The 21,471-nt window shown below is 42.0% G+C and overlaps 1 protein-coding gene across 1 annotated transcript in view; it reads left to right on the top strand.

The window, feature by feature from the left end:
- The window catches only part of LOC122792799 (extracellular matrix organizing protein FRAS1-like), a 4,352,848-nt gene that overhangs the window by 998,717 nt on the left and 3,332,660 nt on the right, over positions 1-21,471 (top strand). Inside the window, exon 18 of the mRNA XM_044060368.1 lies at positions 287-430. Coding sequence (XP_043916303.1) covers positions 287-430 — 144 coding nt within the window. The remainder of the gene's footprint in view (positions 1-286; positions 431-21,471) is intronic.

Genomic DNA, 21,471 nt, shown 5'->3' with positions numbered 1-21,471 from the left:
CACATTAGCTGTTAGCATCCTGTTTGCTTGTGGGATGTGGCATTTATGTTGATTAATGTAATGCACAGCAGTCATTTATGGTAAGTGTGTGTTTCAGGACACCCGCTTGTTAATTAACATGGCTGTGTTGGTGCACTGATAAAATGTTTGTCTGTGTACTATTATCAGTACAGCATATAAGATACAGTGTTAGTGAGTGCCTTAGCATACGTTTTTCTGATTAACAACATTGACTAGCAAAAATAGGTATTTTTCAACAATTATTTGTTTTCCATTGTTCCTTTAGCCTGCCATCCATCTTGCAAGGAATGCAGTGGTTCCTCAGAGTCGGACTGCACGTCTTGCCATCCCCATGTTTTGTTGCTTGATGGGTCCTGCAGAACAAGTTGTAAGGAGGGGCAGTACCTTAATCTGGTTGGTTTCTGTGTTGGTGAGTAAACCAAAGACCCAACAGTGCTGTAAAATGATCTCTTGTGCTTATTGCTGCAGTATGACATTGCCTTGCTTGTTTCTTGTTTGTGGTGCTTTCATTGTAAAAATGAAAACATTTGGGTAATTTAAAGCAGTTGATAAATTTTCTAGCAAAACTTTTTTTCTTTATGAAGGAGCTGCATATGTTTTCTCCATCGTGACTGCCGTAAGATACCTAGCAGAGTTTGTCTGCAGAGCTTAGAAGCTCTGTAGCTTTTATCTTTCATATTGAGTGTCCATGAGTAAGTTATTTTGCCAGCCTACAGCTGTTAAGTTACATTGACATCTGGTTAAAAAGATTATGCACTAGCTAGATAGGCTGCAGGCTGAAAGAGGCACCGATCAGCCAGCTCCCTATTGAAATGCTGAGATTTACAATGTTGAATCCTGAAATGAGGAAAAAAATAAAAATACATGAGAGGAATGAATACTGAATAGAATTCTTCTTTAATCTTATTCTTGTGGGGGCACTCCTTGAACACTCTCACTTCCCTGAATGAATTATGCTAAGTCCAATATAGTCGTATCTTAGAAAAAAGAGAATATTCCAAGGAAAAATCAATCTTGGACTTAATATATGAAAATATGGATTTTCAGTCATTCTGGTTCAACATTTTAGGACTCAGAATTGTGAGTCCCAACATTGCAAATGGTCATTTTTCATGTCCTGTCATTATAGGCTCAGTTGCCTGAGCCAGTGCAATTCCCACTGATTAATCACCTTACCCATAAGAGACAGAGGGTGAGACCAGGGTTGAATTTTCACACATCCTCATATAATGGTTATTTTAAAGTAGATTCGGAAGCTACTTTGTTTGTGGAGACGAAGCTTTGACCATAGGTAGGGGATTCTAACAGGGAGAGATTTTGTCCTGTAAGTAAGTTCTCTTATTTTACTGTGATGTAAGTTTGGGTCCTTAGAGTATGTTTTGAGTCTGTCTGTGCTGTGTTATCTATAAACCACCGGCCCCCCCCCCCCAGTCATCTTAATGATTTTTTTCATTCATTCCCCTGGCAGGAGAATTACACTTGTTTGTTCCTAGGGTGAGGATTGGGCAAACCATGAGTTAGGCTTGAGATTTCTTTAGTCCTGACCTTCCTGTGCATGCCCACTAAGCACTTTAAAAGAAAATGCAGTAGGCATACCAAGTGAATGGTGCTCACAAAAACCCCACCTGATAGGAGGAAAACCCTCTGTACATTTATCCAATGTCCAGCTGGGGACTGTTGTATTTTTATACCCCTGAGCATGCGCCCCCACCCCTCCACTAGTCAGAAGTGAGCAGACACAGCCCCTTCACTTCTGTTCCCCCTGACGCTTCATCACGTGCCAAAGACAGTATTTGAACTTGGGCTGTCTGGATCATAATTAAGGCTTTGTCTCTATATACTAATGAAAATGGCTGCCTAGAGTTGGGTATTCGTGGTGTTTACCAGTTTTACATTTGCACAAAAGATTAAGCAGGGCAGGGTTGCTTGCTGCCTTGTCAGCCAAGTAGTCACCATGCAGATGTGTGTAAGAGACAGAGTAAAGTGAGAGGGCTTTTAGTCCCTTTGTTTGAGCCTAGAGAGTTTTGTAAGGAAACTTTTGTATTCTTTCCTGGTGGGGTGATATGTCAGATTAAATTCATGCTAAAGAGGATATTTTATTCCAGTTTGGGCCTAGTGAAGGAGGTGTTTAATGGTAGAATGACTTTTGATCTGGAAGATATGCTGTTAGTAGTTAGCTGGGCTGGGTAAAAGGATTTTTTAATTGCAGTCCATAAGTACGTCATTGCCATAAGAGAGTTCATTGTCCATGAAGATGACCAGTTCTGTAATGAAAATGTGTTTTGAGCAGAATGTAGTTTACACGGTAGGTGTAGGACTAGTCATGTTCTCCTAACAGTATGATACTGCATTTCATTGCTTTTAAATTTAGTCTGTGATCCTGATGGCATGAGTCAATGAGAGATGGGCCCTTTTGGAGGTCATGCTTTTCTTCTGGTGAGCTAATGAAAACTTTGAGCTTGGAGTTATCAGGAACTTGACAGCAGCTTTCACTCTGGATAAGTAGGTGATAAAAATTAAAGGCCCCACCTGGCACAGAACCTTAGGGGTTGCCAGTGGTTAACAGTCTCTTAGTGGAGTGAGTAGTTGTGACAGCTGATTTACATTGCTAGTGTGAGAGATGGTATCAGAGTTTAGCCAGATCCTTATAGGCAATATGCACTCACTTGACATCATCCACTGTCTTTGTGACATTCTCAAAGAAATTCATCAAGATGTCCTTCAAGGATGCATCTGCAGTCCTTACCAATGGGTTGTCCTGTCGTCAGGCAGCCCTTCGGTCGGCCGGATTCCAAAGTCTGGGTCTGGCCTCGGCTGGTGTCGCACTTCACCCGACGTCATAGCTGCAGTTCTTCGGGTATAAAGGCATCAGCCGACGCCATTTTCCTCCGTCTTTCTTGCCGCGTGGTGCCCGAAGCAGAAGCTGTTCGCAAGTGCCGGTCGGTCAGAACCAGAGATTACTACCGAAGACTTCTAAAAAGCTAAGTACCCCGTTGGGGACTCTTTCTTGCCTCAGCCGATGTCAGAAAAAGTGAATAACTGTTTAACTTGTGGGAAACAAATACCTCATAAAGATTTCCACTCTTACTGCTTACCTTGCTTAGGCCCAGACCACGACGTAGCAGCTTGTCTAGCCTGTGCTTCTTTCAACCGACGGACGCTTAGACGTCAGTCGGAATTTGCTGAAGAGTTTTTCGGCTCCGCTTTTGCTTACATTATGCCGTCGGATCCTCCGACTTCACAAATTTCTAAAAAGCGCAAGAAAAAGGACCGACACTCGCGGTCCGCGGTTTCGTCCGAAACCGCGGTTAAGCCAACCGCGAGTGTCTCGGTTTCGGCTGAAACCGAGTCCACGGTTCTTCCTTCGGCCGAAAACTTACCTCTTACCGAGGCCTCGTCTAGCTTGGCTGAAACTGCTACGGAAATCCCACCTGCTCTTGCAGGTTCACAGGATTTATCTGACACTATCCCTTTGGATATATCCACCCCTGCACGTGGAGCTGCTAGGCCTCCTGCATCCATGTCGATTAAGGCCTTTGCCAGGGCTAAAGCAGCAAAAACTACCAAAACTGTGCCTGCTAAGACCCCCTCTCACAGGCCTAGCTCTAGTTCACAAATGCTTAGTCTAGCAGAGGATCTCATTTCTTTGATCCGGGGATCCCAACCACATCCAGACAGGGCCTCTCACCCACCTCCAGAGAAGAGGACTAGAGTAGAGCCCCCTGAGCCAGTTTCTTCAGATGACCCCTCTGATGATTCAGATAATTCAAACCCTCCAGAGGGCCCCTTTTCTCCTTATGAGGACTCTGATGCAGAAGAGTCCATTCCTTCTGCCTCTCCGCCTGAGGAATTTTCCTTTGGGGAAACCTTGCATGCTATGAGGGAACAATTTCAATGGCAGGGCCAGGATTTTTCAGACTCTAGGAAAAGGCTTAGAACCTTTTGCATTTGCCACAGCATAGGCCTTTAGCCATTCCTCCAGTACTTACTGTTGTGGATGATGCATTTAATGATGCTTGTACTGCTCCTGATTCTCTACCTCCAGCCCCGGCTAAGCCCGATAGGTACTACAGGGTTCCGGACACACATTATCATTTGTATAAGGCCCCTTTTGCAGATCCCGAAACTATCTCCCAGGGACCCAAGGCTGTAGCAGCTACCTCTGCCAAAACCCTCCCTCTGAAAGGGAATCTAGGGCCTTAGAGATGGGGTAAAAAAGTTTACACTTCTGCTACTCTTTCAGCTAGGGCCTTGAACTGCCAATTCCACATGATTCAGTATCAGGAATTTATGTTAGACCAGTTAACTAAAAACTAACCTCTGATGAACCATTAGATAAAAAATCTGTACAGGAAATGGTACATAACATTCAGCAGGTCAGTAATCATTCCTTAAAATGCGGCTATGATGCACTGGAGGCTTCCTTTAGATCAGCCATGACTGGCACAGTGATCAGAAGACATGCATGGTTAAAAGAGCAGTCCTTACCAGACCATGTTAAATCAAAGCTCCTAGATGCTCCCATGGATAAGCTCAATTTGTTTGGCTCCCTGCACAGCAGGTGCTGAAGAAGGTGGAAGAGAAAGCAAAATCTGTCCAGACAGTCAAGGATTTCTTGCAGGTCCAGCCTCCAAGGTTTAGCAGGAACTGGCCTTCCAAGAATTGGTCCTTTCCAGACACCTCCAGAGCTCCGAGAGGCAGGAATAGGCACTCAAGAGGCAGGGGTCAATCCAGAGGTGCCTACAGGGGACGTCAGTGGCAAAATAACAACCAGCGAGGTGCAGCCACAATCCAGCCACCACCACTTCCACAGGACAATCACAGTGACTTGGCTCTGGCACCGCCTACCAGGGAACAACTAGAAGCACCCTTAGGCGGAAGCTAGCCTTATTTTCAGTAAACTGGCATTACATCACAGGAGACAAATGGATTTTACAGACAATAGACCAAGGTTACAGGTTTCACTTCCATACTCTACCAAGGAAGAGAGGAATGCCAAACCTACCTCCAAATCAGAAGACAGAAGCTCTAGAACAAATAACTCACTTACTAAGGATGAGAGCTGTAGAAAGGGTACCATCTATGGAACAAGGGCAAGGATTTTACTCCAGACTCTTCCTGGTACCAAGAAAAGAAAACCAATGGAGACCTATTCTCGACCTGTCCGCTTTAAACACATATCTCATTGTTCCAAAATTCAAAATGCTGACCCTACAGCAGCTTCTTCCCATGCTGGGCAAGGAGTCTTGGCTGGTAACTCTAGATCTCAAGGAGGCATACCTGCACGTCCCCATACGACCAAATTGCAGAAGATACCTCAGATTTCTTGCAGGATCAGAGCATTATCAATTCTCAGCTTTGCCCTTTGGCTTATCTACTGCACCCAGAGTATTCACGAAATGCCTGGCATCAGTAATTGCTCATTGCAGGCTTCAGGGAATTCAAATTTACCCTTACCTGGACGACTGCCTGTTACAAGCGGACAACAAAAACAAATTAACAAAAGATTTGGAAAGGGTCATTCATCTACTACAAGCCCTGGGATACACAGTCAATATAAAAAAGTCAAGGCTGATACCATCCCAAAGGATAACCTTCTTGGGTGCAGATCTGGACACATCAAAACAAATGGCATTCCTGACAGTAGAAAAACAGGAGCAACTCCCTCTCTACTTCATGGCATTAACAAAGCAGAACCAGCTAACAGCAAGATAAGTCCTGCAAGCCCTCGGTTACATGGCATCCTGCATAATATTGGTTCCAAATGCCAGACTACATATGAGAAAGTTACAGTGGTACCTAAGGAATTTATGGTCTCAGCACAAGCACAGCCTAGAAACCCAAATTCCAATAATTCCATGCCTGAAGCAAGAATTCCAATGGTGGGCTCAGGCCTGTCAATTAAACAAGGGACTGCCCTTCCACAACACTCAGCCAAGCCAAGCCATCACAACAGACGCCTCAGACCTCGGTTGGGGGGCACACATGCTGGACAAGTGCATACAGGGCTTATGGACTCAAGACCAGCTGCACCTACACATAAATCAAAAGGAAATGCTGGCTGTAAAACTGGCAATTCAGGCATTCAGACCATTTCTCCAACAGGGTCAACTGCTGATAAGGACGGACAACACCACAGTTATGTGGTACATCAACAAACAGGGAGGCACACATTCATACCCTCTATGCCGGATGGCAATGGACCTCTGGAATGTGGCCCTGAGCTTCAACATTCAGTTACAAGCAATTTTTGTGCCAGGAAAAGAAAATATACTAGCAGACATCCTAAGCAGAACTACCACGGATGCTCACAAATGGATGCTGCATCCGGACATCTTCAAAACCATTACAGGGAAATGGGGACTACCAGAAATAGACTTATTTGCATCCCCACACAACCACCAACTGAAAAAATTCTGCACAAGGACGTACCACCCACTTGCTTGGAAAGTGGACTCCCTATCCTTCAGTTGGAAAAATCTGACAGCATATGCATTCCCACCTCTTCCTTTGATGCACAAGGTGCTATTGAAGATCAAAGAGGACCATCCAAGGATCATCCTGATAGCTCCAGACTGGCCAAGGCAACATTGGTACCCATTACTGAGGAGCATGTCTCGAGAACAAATATGGCCTCTACCCCTTGTTCCCCTGCTGTTAACACAGAACAACTACAAAACCCTACATCCAAACCTGAAAACACTGCAGCTGGCTGCCTGGAGCATTGCATAAGACCAAATAACCCAGATTTATCTCAAAGGGTTAAAGACATTATCTTGGAGGCTCGCAGACCCTCAACAAGGAAAAATTATTCAGCAAAATGGAAAAGATATCTCATTTGGAGTACTGCAAAAGGAGAAAATGTGGCACTGGTAAACATAGCTAACGTCCTGGAATACTTGGCAGAGCTCTTCCACAACGGCCTGTCCTATTCTTCCATTAAGATTCATGCATCAGCTATTTCAGCAGAATACAACTTGGATCCTCCAGTCTTCTCACATCCTCTACTCAGGCAGTTTCTGAGAGGAAGTAAAAACGTAAAACCACCTAGGAAGCCACCATTGGCAGCATGGGACTTGAACTTTGTGCTAGAAAAGTTGACTCCTCCTTTCGAGCCAGCAGCAACAGCAGAATTACAGTACTTATCATGGAAAACTGCTTTCCTGCTTGCAATCACTTCAGCAAGAAGGGTATCCGAGCTACAGGCATTAATGGCAGTACAGCCCTTCCTGATCTTCCATCAAGATAGAGTGTCCATGAGAACTAATCCTACTTTTATGCCAAAGGTGGTCTCCAGGGTATCTTTAAATCAAGCTATCCACCTACCTACATTCTTCCCCAACCCACAGAACAGGGGAGAAAGACTGTTGCATACCTTGGATGTACATAGACAATTACGTTACTACCTGGACAGGACCAAGAGCAATAGAAAAACTGACCAGCTACTGGTAGCATATGCAACAGGAATGGAAGGAAAAGCAATTTCAAACAGACAATCTCTAAGTGGATAGGAAATTGCATTAGATTTTGTTATTCCTACCATGGGAAGAAAACTCCAGAAAACATCAGGCCTCACTCTACAAGGGCTACAGCCACTACCACAGCTTTTTAACGAGGAGTGGCTACCAAAGACATTTTAGAGGCTGCTACTTGGAGCTCCGTGCATACATTTGCCAAGCATTATAATTTACCTTTATACTCCAGATCCCGAGCAGGTTTTGCCACTGCTGTTTTGCAAGGGATCTTAACTACACCATAATCTTATTTCTCCTCCTCCGCCAGTTTGGCTATGGTATTCTACCCATTTGTAAGGACTGCAGATGCATCCTTGAAGGACATAGTACAGTTTTGTACCTACCATAAATGTAGATGTCCGATAGGCATGCATCTGCAGTCAGGATTACCCACCTCCTTCCCCTCTGTGGTACTCCTAGGGTATTTGCCCATCTTGTAGCTAGCTGGGGGAATCTATTATGGTGTATTTGTTTGTATATATGTACATACATGCTTATTTTTTATTTGCTCTCTACTATTTGGAACCATTTGCATTTATCCAAATTTAGCCTTCCTAGAGGGCACCTGGCATCTGGGTCAAGAAACACTGAGGAAAATGGCGTCGGCTGATGCCTTTATACCCAAAGAACTGCAGCTATGATGTCGGGTGAAGTGCGACACCAGCCGAGGCCAGACCCAGACTTTGGAATCCGGCTGACCGAAGGGCTGCCTGATGACAGGACAACCCATTTGTAAGGACTGCAGATGCATGCCTATCGGACATCTACATTTATGGTAGGTACAAAACTGTACTTTTTGTAGGTAGGTTGGATCTACCCATCACTAAGCCAGACTGCTTTGGATCAAGGGGCTGCTAAGACACCAGTTGGTTTATTTATGAAGGTGTTCATCATTCTCACAACTACAGTACATTTCTAGTCACCTACTTCAACTCATCTATACATAAAATAGAGCTTATTTGCTATGTAGTAGTATTTGGACAAACATTTCCAAATAAATATCTGAGATTTCCTAGTTTTCATTACCTTTCTTGGTATCTCTTGAATTTTCAACCCCTTTCTTCTAGACCTTCTTTAAGTTTTTTTTCCCCTTTGGCTGTTTTCTGCCAAGGAAGCAGCAATGGTCTGCTTCAAAATGTCCCCCCCCCCGCACACACACACACACACACACACATATGCACACACCTTCCCTCTGGCTGCTGATTGGCCAGCACCAATCAGATAAGCAGCAGTCAGAAGGCATTAACATTGGTATTTTTTGTGAGTGTAATCCTGTGTGTGTATATATTGTAGTTATTTTTTAGGGACATCACTTGGTCTCAGTTGTGCATTCCTCTTGCATGGTGCACATGTAATTCCGTCAAGCTACTGATTCAACTTGTCGTTCAACATGTTCCAATGAATGTCTATGTATTTTAAGTACACAGATAATCAGTCCATAACCTGGGCTTACAATGTTTTTTTTTTGTTTTCATTTGTTAGGATTACTGTAATTTTCTTCAATTTTGCAGTTTGTTAAAATTAGTTCTTCCTATCTTGAGTCTTATCCCTCTCTTCATATTCAGGTGATAGTGATTGTATTTTTTAATAACTTTTTTCCATTTTATGTATTTCCCACATCATTTCATTAACTTATGCTGTTATGGACACCTTGTCTGCTTTCCTCTTTTTAGTTATTGCCTTTTTCTGACAATTAAAAGTGAGGATATCAATGATTTTAAAGCTCTTAATTTTGAGAATTCTGGGCTCTCTTCATCAAATGGTCATTTATTGTTACTTGCCATTTGCCATCAGTTAACTTTATAATTATCTGATAACAGTTCTAGTTTTAATTCCCCCAGCTTAGTATATTCCGAAAAATATATGTTTCCAGTCAAATAATTCAATTTGTTTACATCTCCAGCAGTCTTTCAAAGCTCATCTGTGCATGCATAAGAGGGGTTGATATAATGTTAAGATGATTACCTCACAAGCACAAGGTAAGGAAAATTGGCTAGGTTTATCCGGTATCACTCATTAACACTTTATACAGTCTATTTATTAATTTATTTCTGTTATCCTCCCCATCGATTGCTTTTATAAAATGTGTAGTATTCTAGACCTTTATATTGTTGTCTTTTTAGTTGTAGTGTCATACGTCTCCAGTAAATTTTTAATAGACCTCTATATTGAAGCCATTCTGTCTTAATTCACATTTGTCCCTTATTTTATCCCTGATTCAGGTAATTTTTTTGCTGTACTTCATTTCATCTTTCATTATTAAGTTCATATCCATCCAGGTCCTACTTCTGTGTTGGCGTGTTCTATGCACCAGCATACTGCTATGTTTATTGATCCCTGTAAGGTCACCCTGGCTAGCATAATGTTTTTCCAGTTAAGAGATCTAATCCTTCTGTTGAAGTAGACAGAATGTCATCTTTTGTGTAACATTGTAATATTCTTCCAAATTTGGTAGATTAAAATCCCCTTCATCAAGTTGCTTTGTCATTGGCCTCCAGCCTACCCTGTTTTCCCCCTCCCAAAGTACCTCTCTCCATAATGCTGTCCATTACTTAAATTCATGTCTGTATGCAAAGACCTGATCTGTATATCGTATGAGAAGTGTTATAAACATATGTATTATTAGTATTCTGTGATATAGAGCCACCTTTTCTTTTTTCTCCTTTTTATCATTGGTCTTATTCTCTCTCTCTCGTATATATCCAGGTTTCCTTAAGAAAATCACTAGCCTTGCTTGCAAGCGAAACTCCCAAATATTTGAACCTAAAGTGGCTCTATAAATAAGGATAGATCTGAACCATATTAACTGATGGTGCATAATTTAAGAATAGGGCCTCTGTTAGTTCTTCATTAATTTTATATCCTGCTATGCCAAAGTAATATTGTAACATTTGAAATAATACTGATATATCTCACTCTAGTTTAGTTGAAAATGATATTATATCATCTGCAAACAGTGCTAATTTTCATTCTTTGGTATGAGTCTTCCAACCCTGTATTATTTTTTTGTGTTAATGTTTCTAGTTACATTGCAAACTGTAAAGGTGACAGAGAGCATCCTTATTTGATACCAAAGTCTATGCCTGTCTGCAGTGACAGCCTCCAATTAATTTCAGTGCTAAGTGTTGACCTCTTGTTTCAAGAGCTGGATTTGACTGTCTGGGAACTCCATTTTTTACAAAACTATTCATAGGTAGCTCCAGTGGAGTCTCAGACGCTTATACAGTGTCTAACCCAAGTAAAACTAGGTCTCTTGGTGAGCTTGTCATGCCAGTAATATAATATCAAATGTTTGTCTACCATTGACAAATCCACATTGATGTAAGTTCAGTACTTTAGGAAGAATTTTCAGTAATCTGCTGGCTGTTATTGACGTAAAAAGTTTATGATCATGCTTTGATTACAGTTGGTTTCTAGCACCTTGGGTGTACTGGGTCTTTGCCTTCTTTTTTGATTGCTATAATCATTGCTGTTTTCATAGGATCATAGGAAGTTTCCATGAAACATGCACTTTTTTGCTCTAAAATAGCCTGGTAAAAATGGGCTATGGAAAAAACCACCACACACTGTCAAAAATACCTAGAACTTAGAAACTCAGTCAAAAAACAGATCAGGCAAGACAAAAAAGACTACAATAATAACATCCAAATAAAACATCAGAAAAATCCCCAAAAGTTTTGGTCTGCCATTAATACAATCCTGCATCCAGGCCAAATTACCACCCCAACCCCAAATTTATCCAATACCAAAGATGACATTCCAATCCAGTTTAACAAATACCTCACTGAATCAATTTTAAACCTTATAAATACTAACTTCACTTCCACCACCACCACCAAGTGACAACCCCAACGGCTTTCAATTCAAACCTGTCCCTACTGCTACTGTAAAAAAAAATCTTAAACTCAAGCCACCTACTATAGCCACAGATAACCTTATAGCAGAATATCTGAAAGTAGCTGCTGATGCCATCTCAGTCCCCACTGCCATCCTAATTAACCACTCTTTCACAGAAAACAAAACACCTAAACTCTGGAAAATAGCACACATAATCCCACTTCACAAAGGTGGTAACTCTGCAGATCTATCCAACTATCGTCCCATAGCCATACTGTCCTCCCTTTCAAAAATCTTGGAAAAATGCATTCATACACAACTGCTAGAATACCACCTATTAACAGACAGTCTCTTAACTCCCACTCAACATGGTTTCCGGCCTACTCATATACTACCACAGAACTAATGTGTTTTACCAATACTGCTAACCAACGTCGTTCTGAAGGTAGTGTAGTCTACTCAACCTTTCTTGACCTGTCAAAGGTATTTGACACCGTATCCCATTACAAAGTCTTACAAGCCTTAATCGATTTAAGCCTCCGCCAGACAGCAGTAGCTTGGTTTAAAGACTATCTGTATAGCCGTCAAGAGGCAGTATTATGGCAATAAAACCTCTCCCCTCTTCTTCCCGTAATTGTAGGAGTCCCACAAGGTTCAATCTGTGGCCCACTTCTCTTCAGAGACTTCACTAACAAACTTCATACAGCTACGAAAGATTCTACACTCATACAATATGCAGAAGATTCAACCCTTATATGTCCCGCTCCTTCCCTCCAACAACTAGAACAAATCACCCAACAGTCATTGGCTAACTAATGGTCAACTAATTTTGAACCCCCAAAAAATTAAACTCATCCTTTTTCACCCTACCAGAACCTCCAACACCCCACCAGCATTTAAAATTACCTCAACCAGTAATATTATTATAACCCCCAGTTACCAGTACCAAACTGTTAGGGTTACCATTGACCATAATTTGCTATTTGATGCCCATATTTCACAGTACATAAAAAAGTACATACAAAAATAGGGTGTCTCTACAGGAGTAAGCACTATCTCACAGCCAACACCAGAGTTCCCATTGCCAGAACCCACCTTTACCTCAACACTACTCAATACATCCCAAACCTTACAAACATTAGAAAGGCTGATATTACAAAACTAGAAATCTGTTACAATAAGATTGCAACAGGTGCTAACTATAGATTGCTATAGAACTATAGACTGCCAGTCTCTCAGAAAACTTTCATGGCTTGAATTCCCCTCATTGCTAAAATACAATCAGCTCAAAATGGCGCACCATATTATAAACCAGCCTGAAAAGACTCCGGCCCTAAAGAACATACTAACAAACTACTCCGACAAACGTATCCTTCTCTCCACTAATAAGGCACTGTTAGAAATAACAAAAAGCAAAAATCACACTGGCGAATCCCTTTACTCCTCTTACATTGCCAAAGCTTGGAATAATCTCCCAGTCCACATCAAAACCTATACTAACATTGTACAATTCAAAAAAAATTCTAAAAGCCCACCTATCTGTCCATATACTGGACCAGGATAAAAACACCATCTAACTCAGAATAGTCTAGTTAAATTCCTTATAAAGTCACCTCTACTATCATCTTATGTAGTTTCTCTAAAATCCCCTAACTCAGTTATTGACGCCTCACAACAATCCTACCAAACACTTTTGCTTCTAGTTTCCTCTTCTCTCCCTCTACAAAGCGTAGACTATGCTCACAGCTATTAGCTATCCTTGTAAAGCCTGCACTAAAGTGACCAACTCAAACAGAACTAGCTATATAATTTCTCTTCTACTCAATAGTAACCTTTGCTACTAGGCTGATGTTCGAGTTACCCTGCTACAGTCATCACACTTGGGTTATCCTGCCGTCAGGCGGTCCCGCATTCGGCCTGAGTTCCAACGTCTTAGTTTGGCGTCGGTTGCTGTCGCTTCTTCCCGGACGTCAGTGCGCCAGGGGTATATAAGAGGCATCCAACACCATTTTCTTCAGTCTTTCTTACCGCGCGGTGCCCGAAGCAGAAGCAGTTCGTAAGTGCCGGTCGGCCGAAACCTCAGATTTTCGATTCGAATTTCAGTCCGAAGTCTTCAATAAAGCTAAGTACCCCATTGGGGAACCTTTTCTTGCCTCAGTCCGATGTCAGAAAAAGTTAACAATTGCATTTCTTGTGGGAAGCAAATACCTCATAAGGACTTCCATTCTTATTGAATTCCTTGCCTAGGCCCAGGCCACGATGTCACAGGTTGTCGGTTTTGTGCTAGGTTTAATAAACGAACTATCAAATGCCGTTTTGACTTTGCACGACATTACTTTGGTAGGAAATTTAATTATATCATGCCGTCGGAGCAGCCGACCGGCATGCATAAAAAACACAAGGATAAGGACAGGCAGCCTAGGAACAAGCCAGACTCTGAGGCCTCTTCTGGGCCTGTCGCAGGTTCTCCGGTTTTCAGTGAGGTGCCTACGCAGCCCCTGACGACCGCAGAATTGGAACCCCAGACAGCTTCGGATTCTCAAGCGGAGTGTACTAGGCCATCACAGCCATCTTCATTAGGCCCTTCCGACACCGGAGCAGAAGGAGATCCCGGTGCAGTAGAAACACGTTCGGTTGCAGAAGGTGTCTTTAGACCGACTACACTCACCATTAAATCTTATGCTAAGCTTAAAACTCCATTAAAACCAAAAAAGACTGTACATCAGTCTCCAGTTCAAGGCCCCATGCCTAAGAAACAGATGCTTAAGATGGCTGAAGATTTGATTACCCTAATCAGGGGTTCCCATCCCCCTCCAGATAAAAGACCAAGACAAGAGGAGGATTATGCTTCCTCTGACCAGGTTTCTATTTCCTCAGATTCTTCTGAGGAACAGGATTACACTTTTCCCCCTTATGAAGACTCTGATGCTGAAGACTTTATTCCCTCAGCATCTCCCCCTGAAGACTACTCCTTTGGGGAAACTTTACATACCATGAGGGAACATTTCCACTGGGAAGGCCAGGACTACTCTGATTCTAAGAAAAGGCTCAGAAAGTTCCTTTTACTACCCCAGCACAGACCATTTGCTATCCCTCCAGTTTTAGACCTTGTGGATGATGTTAACTTGGAGTCTAGTCTAAATCCAGACTTTTTACCTCCTGCTCCAGCCAAACCAGACAGATACTACAGAGTACCTGACTCACACAAATTCCTTTATAAAAGCCCTGTGGCTGACCCAGAAACAATTTCCTAGGGTCCCAAAGGGGCTAAAGCTTCTATGGCTAAAAATCCTGTGCCCCCTCCAGAGCCCTAGATAGATGGGGAAAGAAGATATACACCTCAGCTACTCTGGCTATGAGAGCATTAAATTGTCAATTTCACATGCTGAAATATCAGCAATTCCTAATTTCTCAATTAAAACAAAAATTGAGCACACATTCTGAACAGTCTGAATTCAAGGAAATGCAGGATCTGTTGCATGCAGCTGAACAGGTGAGGAAACATACTTTACAATGTGGATTTGATTCATTGGAAGCTTCCTGAAGAGCAGCTGTTACTGGGTCTGTCATACGTAGACATGCTTGGTTAAAAGAACAAACCCTACCAGATCATGTTAAAGCAAAATTATTGGATGGACCTTTACAGCAGGATGTATTATTTGGTGTCAAAGCAGAAGAGGTTTTAAATAAAATGGAGGATAAGGCAAAGTCTATGCAGACAGTCAAGGATTTTTTACAGGTACAACCCCCTCGTTTCAGCAGAAATTGGCCAACAAAAAACTGGTCCTTTCCAGCTTCTGACAGATCACAGAGGGGCAGATACAGACACCCAAGGGGCAGAGGTCAGTCACAAGGCCCTTACAAACTTCGCCAATGGGGCACTGCTACCCAGAAAGGAGGAGAAGACATTCCCCAGGCTAGCAGAAGACAAACACAATGACTCAACCCTCAAACTATCCAAACACGAATGAGATGAAAACTCACTTTTTATTAAAAAGTAACAAAGCTTTCGGGAAAAAAGACCCTTCCTCAGTGTTGTATAATACCAATTAGAGAACAATTAAAAGTTTGTTGAATTTCTTTTATGTAAAGCTCTAAAAGTTTTTATATCCTTAGAAAAATTATGTTTCCTTTAGGGGTAGTACAACTTTAATGGTTTTAGTTGTTCTCTAATTTGTTTTATTGTGCTTTGTTATAGGTTGGCTGTGTCATGTGGTTTCTAGTTCTTACTATAAGAATTGTAAATTTTATTCATAAATGTATTATACAACACTGAGGAAGGGTCTTTTTTCCCGAAAGCTTTGTTACTTTTTAATAAAAAGTGAGTTTTCATCTCATTCGTGTTTGGATAGATTGGTTTTCTGCTCTGAATAGAGAAGATTTAAACCGTGGTTACAGCTGTATATCTATCAACCCTCAAACTACCAAGCAAATCTTTCTTGGCAGCTCCTTTGGGAGGAAAATTAGCACTTTTTGCAGACAACTGGCACATCATCACAAAAGACAAATGGGTCCTAAACATTGTCTCACAAGGATACAGATTCCACTTTCATACCTTGCCAAGGATAAAAGGAATGCCAAGCCTGCCACCAAATCAATGGACAGATGCACAAAAACAAATTACAGCTCTCATGGACATGAGAGCCATTCAACAGGTACCTACACAGGAGCAAGGACAAGGATTTTACTCAAGACTCTTTCTAGTCCCAAGAAAGGACAAAGCATGGATACCCATTCTGGATCTTTCAATTCTGAACACCTATCTGCAAGTACCAAAATTCAAGATGCTAGCACTACAGCAGCTTCTTCCCATGCTGGGCAAGAATGCTTGGCTAATAACGTTGGACCTCAAGGAGGCATACCTGCATGTCCCTATCAGACAAAATTGCAGAAGACACCTCCGCTTCATTGCAGGTTCAACCCATTATCAATTCTCTGCACTGCCTTTTGGCTTATCTACTGCACCCAGGGTCTTCACAAAATGCCTGGCACCAGTAATTGCATACTGCAGACAAAGAGGAATTCAAATCTACCCATACCTGGACGACTGTCTTATTCAAGCAGAAAGCAAGGACATTCTTTTAAAGCATCTGGCATTTGTCAAACACCTTCTAAGTTGCCTAGGGTACACAGTAAACGAAAAGAAATCAAAACTAGTGCCCACACAAAACATAATATTCCTGGGTGCCAGCTTGAATACAATGGTCCAGATGGCTTATCTCACGCCAGACAAGCAACAACAGCTGACTCAATACTTCAAAATAATGGCAACAAAGACCCAACTCCCTGCAAGAAAAATTCTGCAGACCTTGGGATTCATGGCATCTTGCATACTACTAATACCATTTGCAAAACTGCATATGAGGAAATTACAATGGTACCTGAAAAGCATATGGACTCAGCACAGCAACAGCTTGGAAACAATGATACCACTCATTCCCTGCCTTCAACAGGAGTTTCTGTGGTGGGCACAGGCATGTCACCTCAACAAGGGTCAGCCTTTCACCTTACCCACAGCCAGGCAAACTATGACAACAGATGCATCGGACTATGCCTGGGGAGCACACATGGCAGGACAGTGCATTCAGGGCAAATGGACTACAGATCAAAGGCATTTGCATATCAATCAAAAAGAAATGCTAGCAGTACAGAATGCCCTAACAGCTTTCAAGGACCTCTTACACCCAGGACATCTAATAATAAAGACGGACAATACCACAGTAATGTGGTACATAAACAAGCAAGGGGGCACACATTCCTGCCCTCTATGCAGGCAAGCAATGACCTCGTGGAACACAGCTCTGTCTTACCAAGTTCAACTACAAGCACACTTCCTGCCAGGAAAGAAAAACACATTGACAGACGACCTAAGCAGAAACATCATGGATCCCCACGAGTGGAAACTAGATCCACAAGTATTTGCAATGATAACTCAAAAATAGGGACGTCCAGACATAGATCTGTTTGCCAACCCCCAAAACTACCAACTTCAAAAATTTTGCACAAGGACATTCCACCCACAAGCTTGGAAACTGGACGCCCTCTCATTTAGTTGGAAAACATTAACAGTGCATGCTTTTCCTCCACTGCCTCTTCTAGCAAAGGTACTGCTGAAAGTCAGATTAGAGAGGCCACAAACATTGCACCTGACTGGCCACGCCAGCACTGGTATCCAATTCTAAGGAACCTGGCCGATGGCCCACCATGGATTTTGCCACAAATTCCTCACCTGCTCACCCAGCGAGACAATCAGATTCTACACAGCCAGCTCAAGACTTTAAACCTGGCATTATGGCAAGTTACCTAAACAACCAGCCAACACCTCTATCCAAAGCTGTTATGGATGTCATTCTGGAAGCCAGGAGGCCCAGCACTAGGAAAACCTATTCAGACAAATGGAAAAGATTTTGCGTCTGGAACCAGGCTAAAGGCCAAAATCCCCTTGATCCAAACTTCCCTCAGATTCTACAATATTTAACTGAGATGTTGCACAAAGGACTTCCCTTTCCATCTATTAAGATCCACGCCTCAGCAATTTCAGCTAATTACAACACGGATCCGCCTTTATTCTCACACCCACTCCTAAGACAGTACCTCAGAGGGGCTAAGAACATAAGACCGCCCAGGAGAGCACCAACACCTACTTGGGATCTCAACTTTGTTCTGGAAAAGCTTACACTGACGCCCTTTGAACCAGCTTTTTCAGCTGATTTAGAATTTCTTTCATTGAAAACTGCCCTGCTACTAGAAATAACTTCAGCTAGAAGAGTCTCAGAGCTACAGGCACTAATGGCAGTGGAGCCTTTCCTCATTTTTCATCAAGACAGAGTCTCTCTACGAACTAACCCTTCCTTTATGCAAAAGGTGGTATCCAGTGTGGCCCTAAACCAAACCATTCATTTGCCCACCTTTTTCCCAAATCCCCAGAACAAAGGAGAAAGACTCCTGCACTCTTTGGACATTCACAGGCAATTACGTTACTACTTGGATAAAACTAAGGCTTTCAGAAAATCTGACCAGCTCTTTGTAGCCTATGCTGCAGGATCACAAGGAAAAGCTATCTCAAAACAGACCATTTCAAAATGGATAGGACATTGCATACGTTTCTGCTACACGCATCATGGGAAACCGGTACCTGCTAACATTAAGTCCCACTCCACCAGGGCTACAGCTACATCAGCAGCCTTTCTCAGGGGAGTTCCAACCAAGGATATTGGAAGCTGCAACTTGGAGTTCAGTGCACACCTTCACCAAACACCATCACTTACCTCTATATTCTAAGCCTAGAGCTGGTTTTGCCACTGCAGTTTTGCAGGGCCTACTAGCTTCTTCTAACCCTGTTTAGCTCCACCACCCATCCTTAGCTTTGGGATTCAACCCAAGTGTGATGACTGCAGCAGGGTAACACGATGAACATAGCACAGTTTTGTACCTACCATAAATGTAGATGTTCGAGTGTTCGCCCTGCTGCAGTCCAGGTTACCCTTCCATCATCCCCTCTGAACTAGCTGGACTTATCTATACCATTCTATCCTATACAACCTCTGAGGTGTATTTGCTTGTGCCTAAAGGTATTGTTTTATTTTTATATGTACATTTTTATATAGCAGTATATATATTGCCTACCTATTGGGGGCACACATCTGGGGCAAGAAAAACTGAAGAAAATGGCGTTGGATGCCTCTTATATACCCGTGGCACACTGACGTCAGGGAAGAAGCGAAAGCAACCGACGCCGGACCAAGACTTTGGAACTCAGGCCGACTGCGGGACCTCCTGACGGCAGGATAACCCAAGTGTGATGACTGCAGCAGGGTGACCACTCTAACATCTACATTTATGGTAGGTACAAAACTGTACTTTTTTCCTATTCAGTTTAATAATCCACTATTACATGTGTTTCTTTACAAAATAAGTTACTTTTAATATTGTTTCTCTTACAAAATTTATGTAAAATGTTAAAACTTCTCAAATTCTCCTTTATAAAATTGTAAAATTAAGTTTGTCTAAGTCTTTTCTCCCCAGGCCTTTGCTGAAAATGGGCAAGTTGTCCAGTCGGGCTTTCCTAGTAAACAAATGTAAAATAAATAAACTTTCTCTTGATGGGTCTTCAACTTCTGGTTCAGTTTTCCATATAAGTAGTCCATCACTCCCATGGAGTTTTCCTTGTGCTAATTTCTTAAGTTTTATTATTTCCTGGTATATAGCTGATTGGACCAGAGATTGTCCCCTCGCTTCAGTGAGACATTGCAAGTTTAAGCCTTCATGATGTTCGTGTGCCCTATTTTTCCAATCTGTTTAGCTTTGCAAAAAGTGTCCTAGACACTGCACTTATTTGCTCTGGGTCTTACATTTGTTCCCCCATGACAATGTCTTTTACTTTCAATATAGTCGTCTTAACTTTTTATTGTCTTAATTTACATATTAATAATTTATAAAGCTCTGAAAAAAAAGCTTTGGGGTATTGCTTTAGTGTTTTAGGTTCAGAGCTAGTTTTTCTTTCAGTTGCCTCGTGGGATTACTTCTCCCATTCCTGCTGAAACTTCCCAAAATGCATTTTCTCATCTGCTGGCAACTTTTCTTTTCTGCATCTCTTTGATTTCTGTAAGCAGTTGCTTCTCTTTCTTGAAAATGTTCCCATTCATTTTTTCACCCTGTATTTTTTTAAGTGGCATCCGTACTTTTTGGTCACCTCACAGAAAACAAGTAAGGAACTTCTTAGGAGCAGCAGTTAGCATGCAATTTCATTTCTGGCAGATAAGTCCCCCTGTGGAACGATTTGAGCATATTTTTGTGCTTTTTGACTTAAAGTTGATTTTTTTCTTTATGAGACCTGGTATTTATTTAAATAATGGTAGTTTCCAGTCAGGAACTGCCTTACTAGCTTTATGGGCTTCCTTGGAGGCATATTTTGTGTTAAAAATGTATCACTTTTGCTACTTTTGAGTTTAGGTGCTTGTTTTAATTCATGGGAATGTTAAAACTACAGACACTACTTGGAGTGGCTGTGCACTTCCTGACAGCTTATCTGAGCATTTCAGTCACAACAGTGCAAAGAAAGGAACTTCTGCTCATTCAGGGATTTTATGTACTGCTTGTGCAGCTGCTTTGTTTTTTGGACTGTTTGGGGAAGTACAAGTGTGTGTGTGTGTGTGTGTGTGTGTGTGTGTGTATGTGTGTGTGTGTGTGTGTGTGTGTGTGTGTGTGTATGTGTGTGTGTGTGTGTACTGCTTGTAATCATTTTGTGAAATTTAACTTCCAAATGATTCTTTCCGTCACTACTGTTTGGCAATTAGGCCTCTTCCTTGGTCCTGCTGGTTCTTCTCTTGCTGCATCTAAAAAGAAAATTATTGAAAGGGATTCCTGACACAGCATACTCAAGTCAGTGCCTTTGCAGCTGGTGGGGGATCCCGTAGTGGTCATTCATAGATTCTTAGCTCCTCCACTCTTCTCGTGTGTGTTCCTCTGATGTTGCTTCCTCCACTGTCATGAACTAGTGGCCAGCTATATTCTCTGTGGCTGTTCCAGTGCCTAATAAGGGTGTGGGAGAACTATCTTCCATTATGGGTCTCGGAGATGCTAGAGGAGATTTTTCTTGGGGTTGCTGGAGAAAAAGACCTCTTTCCAGGTAAAGAGACATTTCCCAGTATATTGTTTTTATCCCAGGATAAATAGATCCGCAGTCTGTCTTCTTACAGGAATACATTTCTTGAGAAAAAAACCCCAAAAGGTTAGACATTGTTCATCTAAGAATGCATTTATGGCATGTAAAAATATTACCTTAGTCAGGAGTTTATTGCAGGCAGTAGGTCCTGAAATTCAAAAATCCTTACCTGAGTATTATTGTGATACAGAAAATCCTTAAGATAGTCAGAATAGTCTGATATTGATAGAGACAGTGCTCCTTTTCCTATGAATTCCCAAGGCAAGGACACTGATTCTAGAGTAAATGCATATACCCAATCTTCCTTGGAGTTTTCTTTTTCTGAGTCTCTTTCCAGGATGAGTGGTATATTTTTGTGAGAACAAGTGGAAATTCCACCTGAAATGAGGAAGCACAATAACCTGTTATAAGTGGAGGTTCCACATGTTCCCCTGA

The sequence above is a fragment of the Protopterus annectens genome, chromosome 2.part0 (genome assembly GCF_019279795.1).
Source record: "Protopterus annectens isolate FY-2018-M chromosome 2.part0, PAN1.0, whole genome shotgun sequence".
Lineage (NCBI taxonomy): Eukaryota > Metazoa > Chordata > Ceratodontiformes > Protopteridae > Protopterus > Protopterus annectens.
Note: the sequence above shows the minus strand (reverse complement) of the source record. Positions and strands in the feature narration are given on the sequence as shown.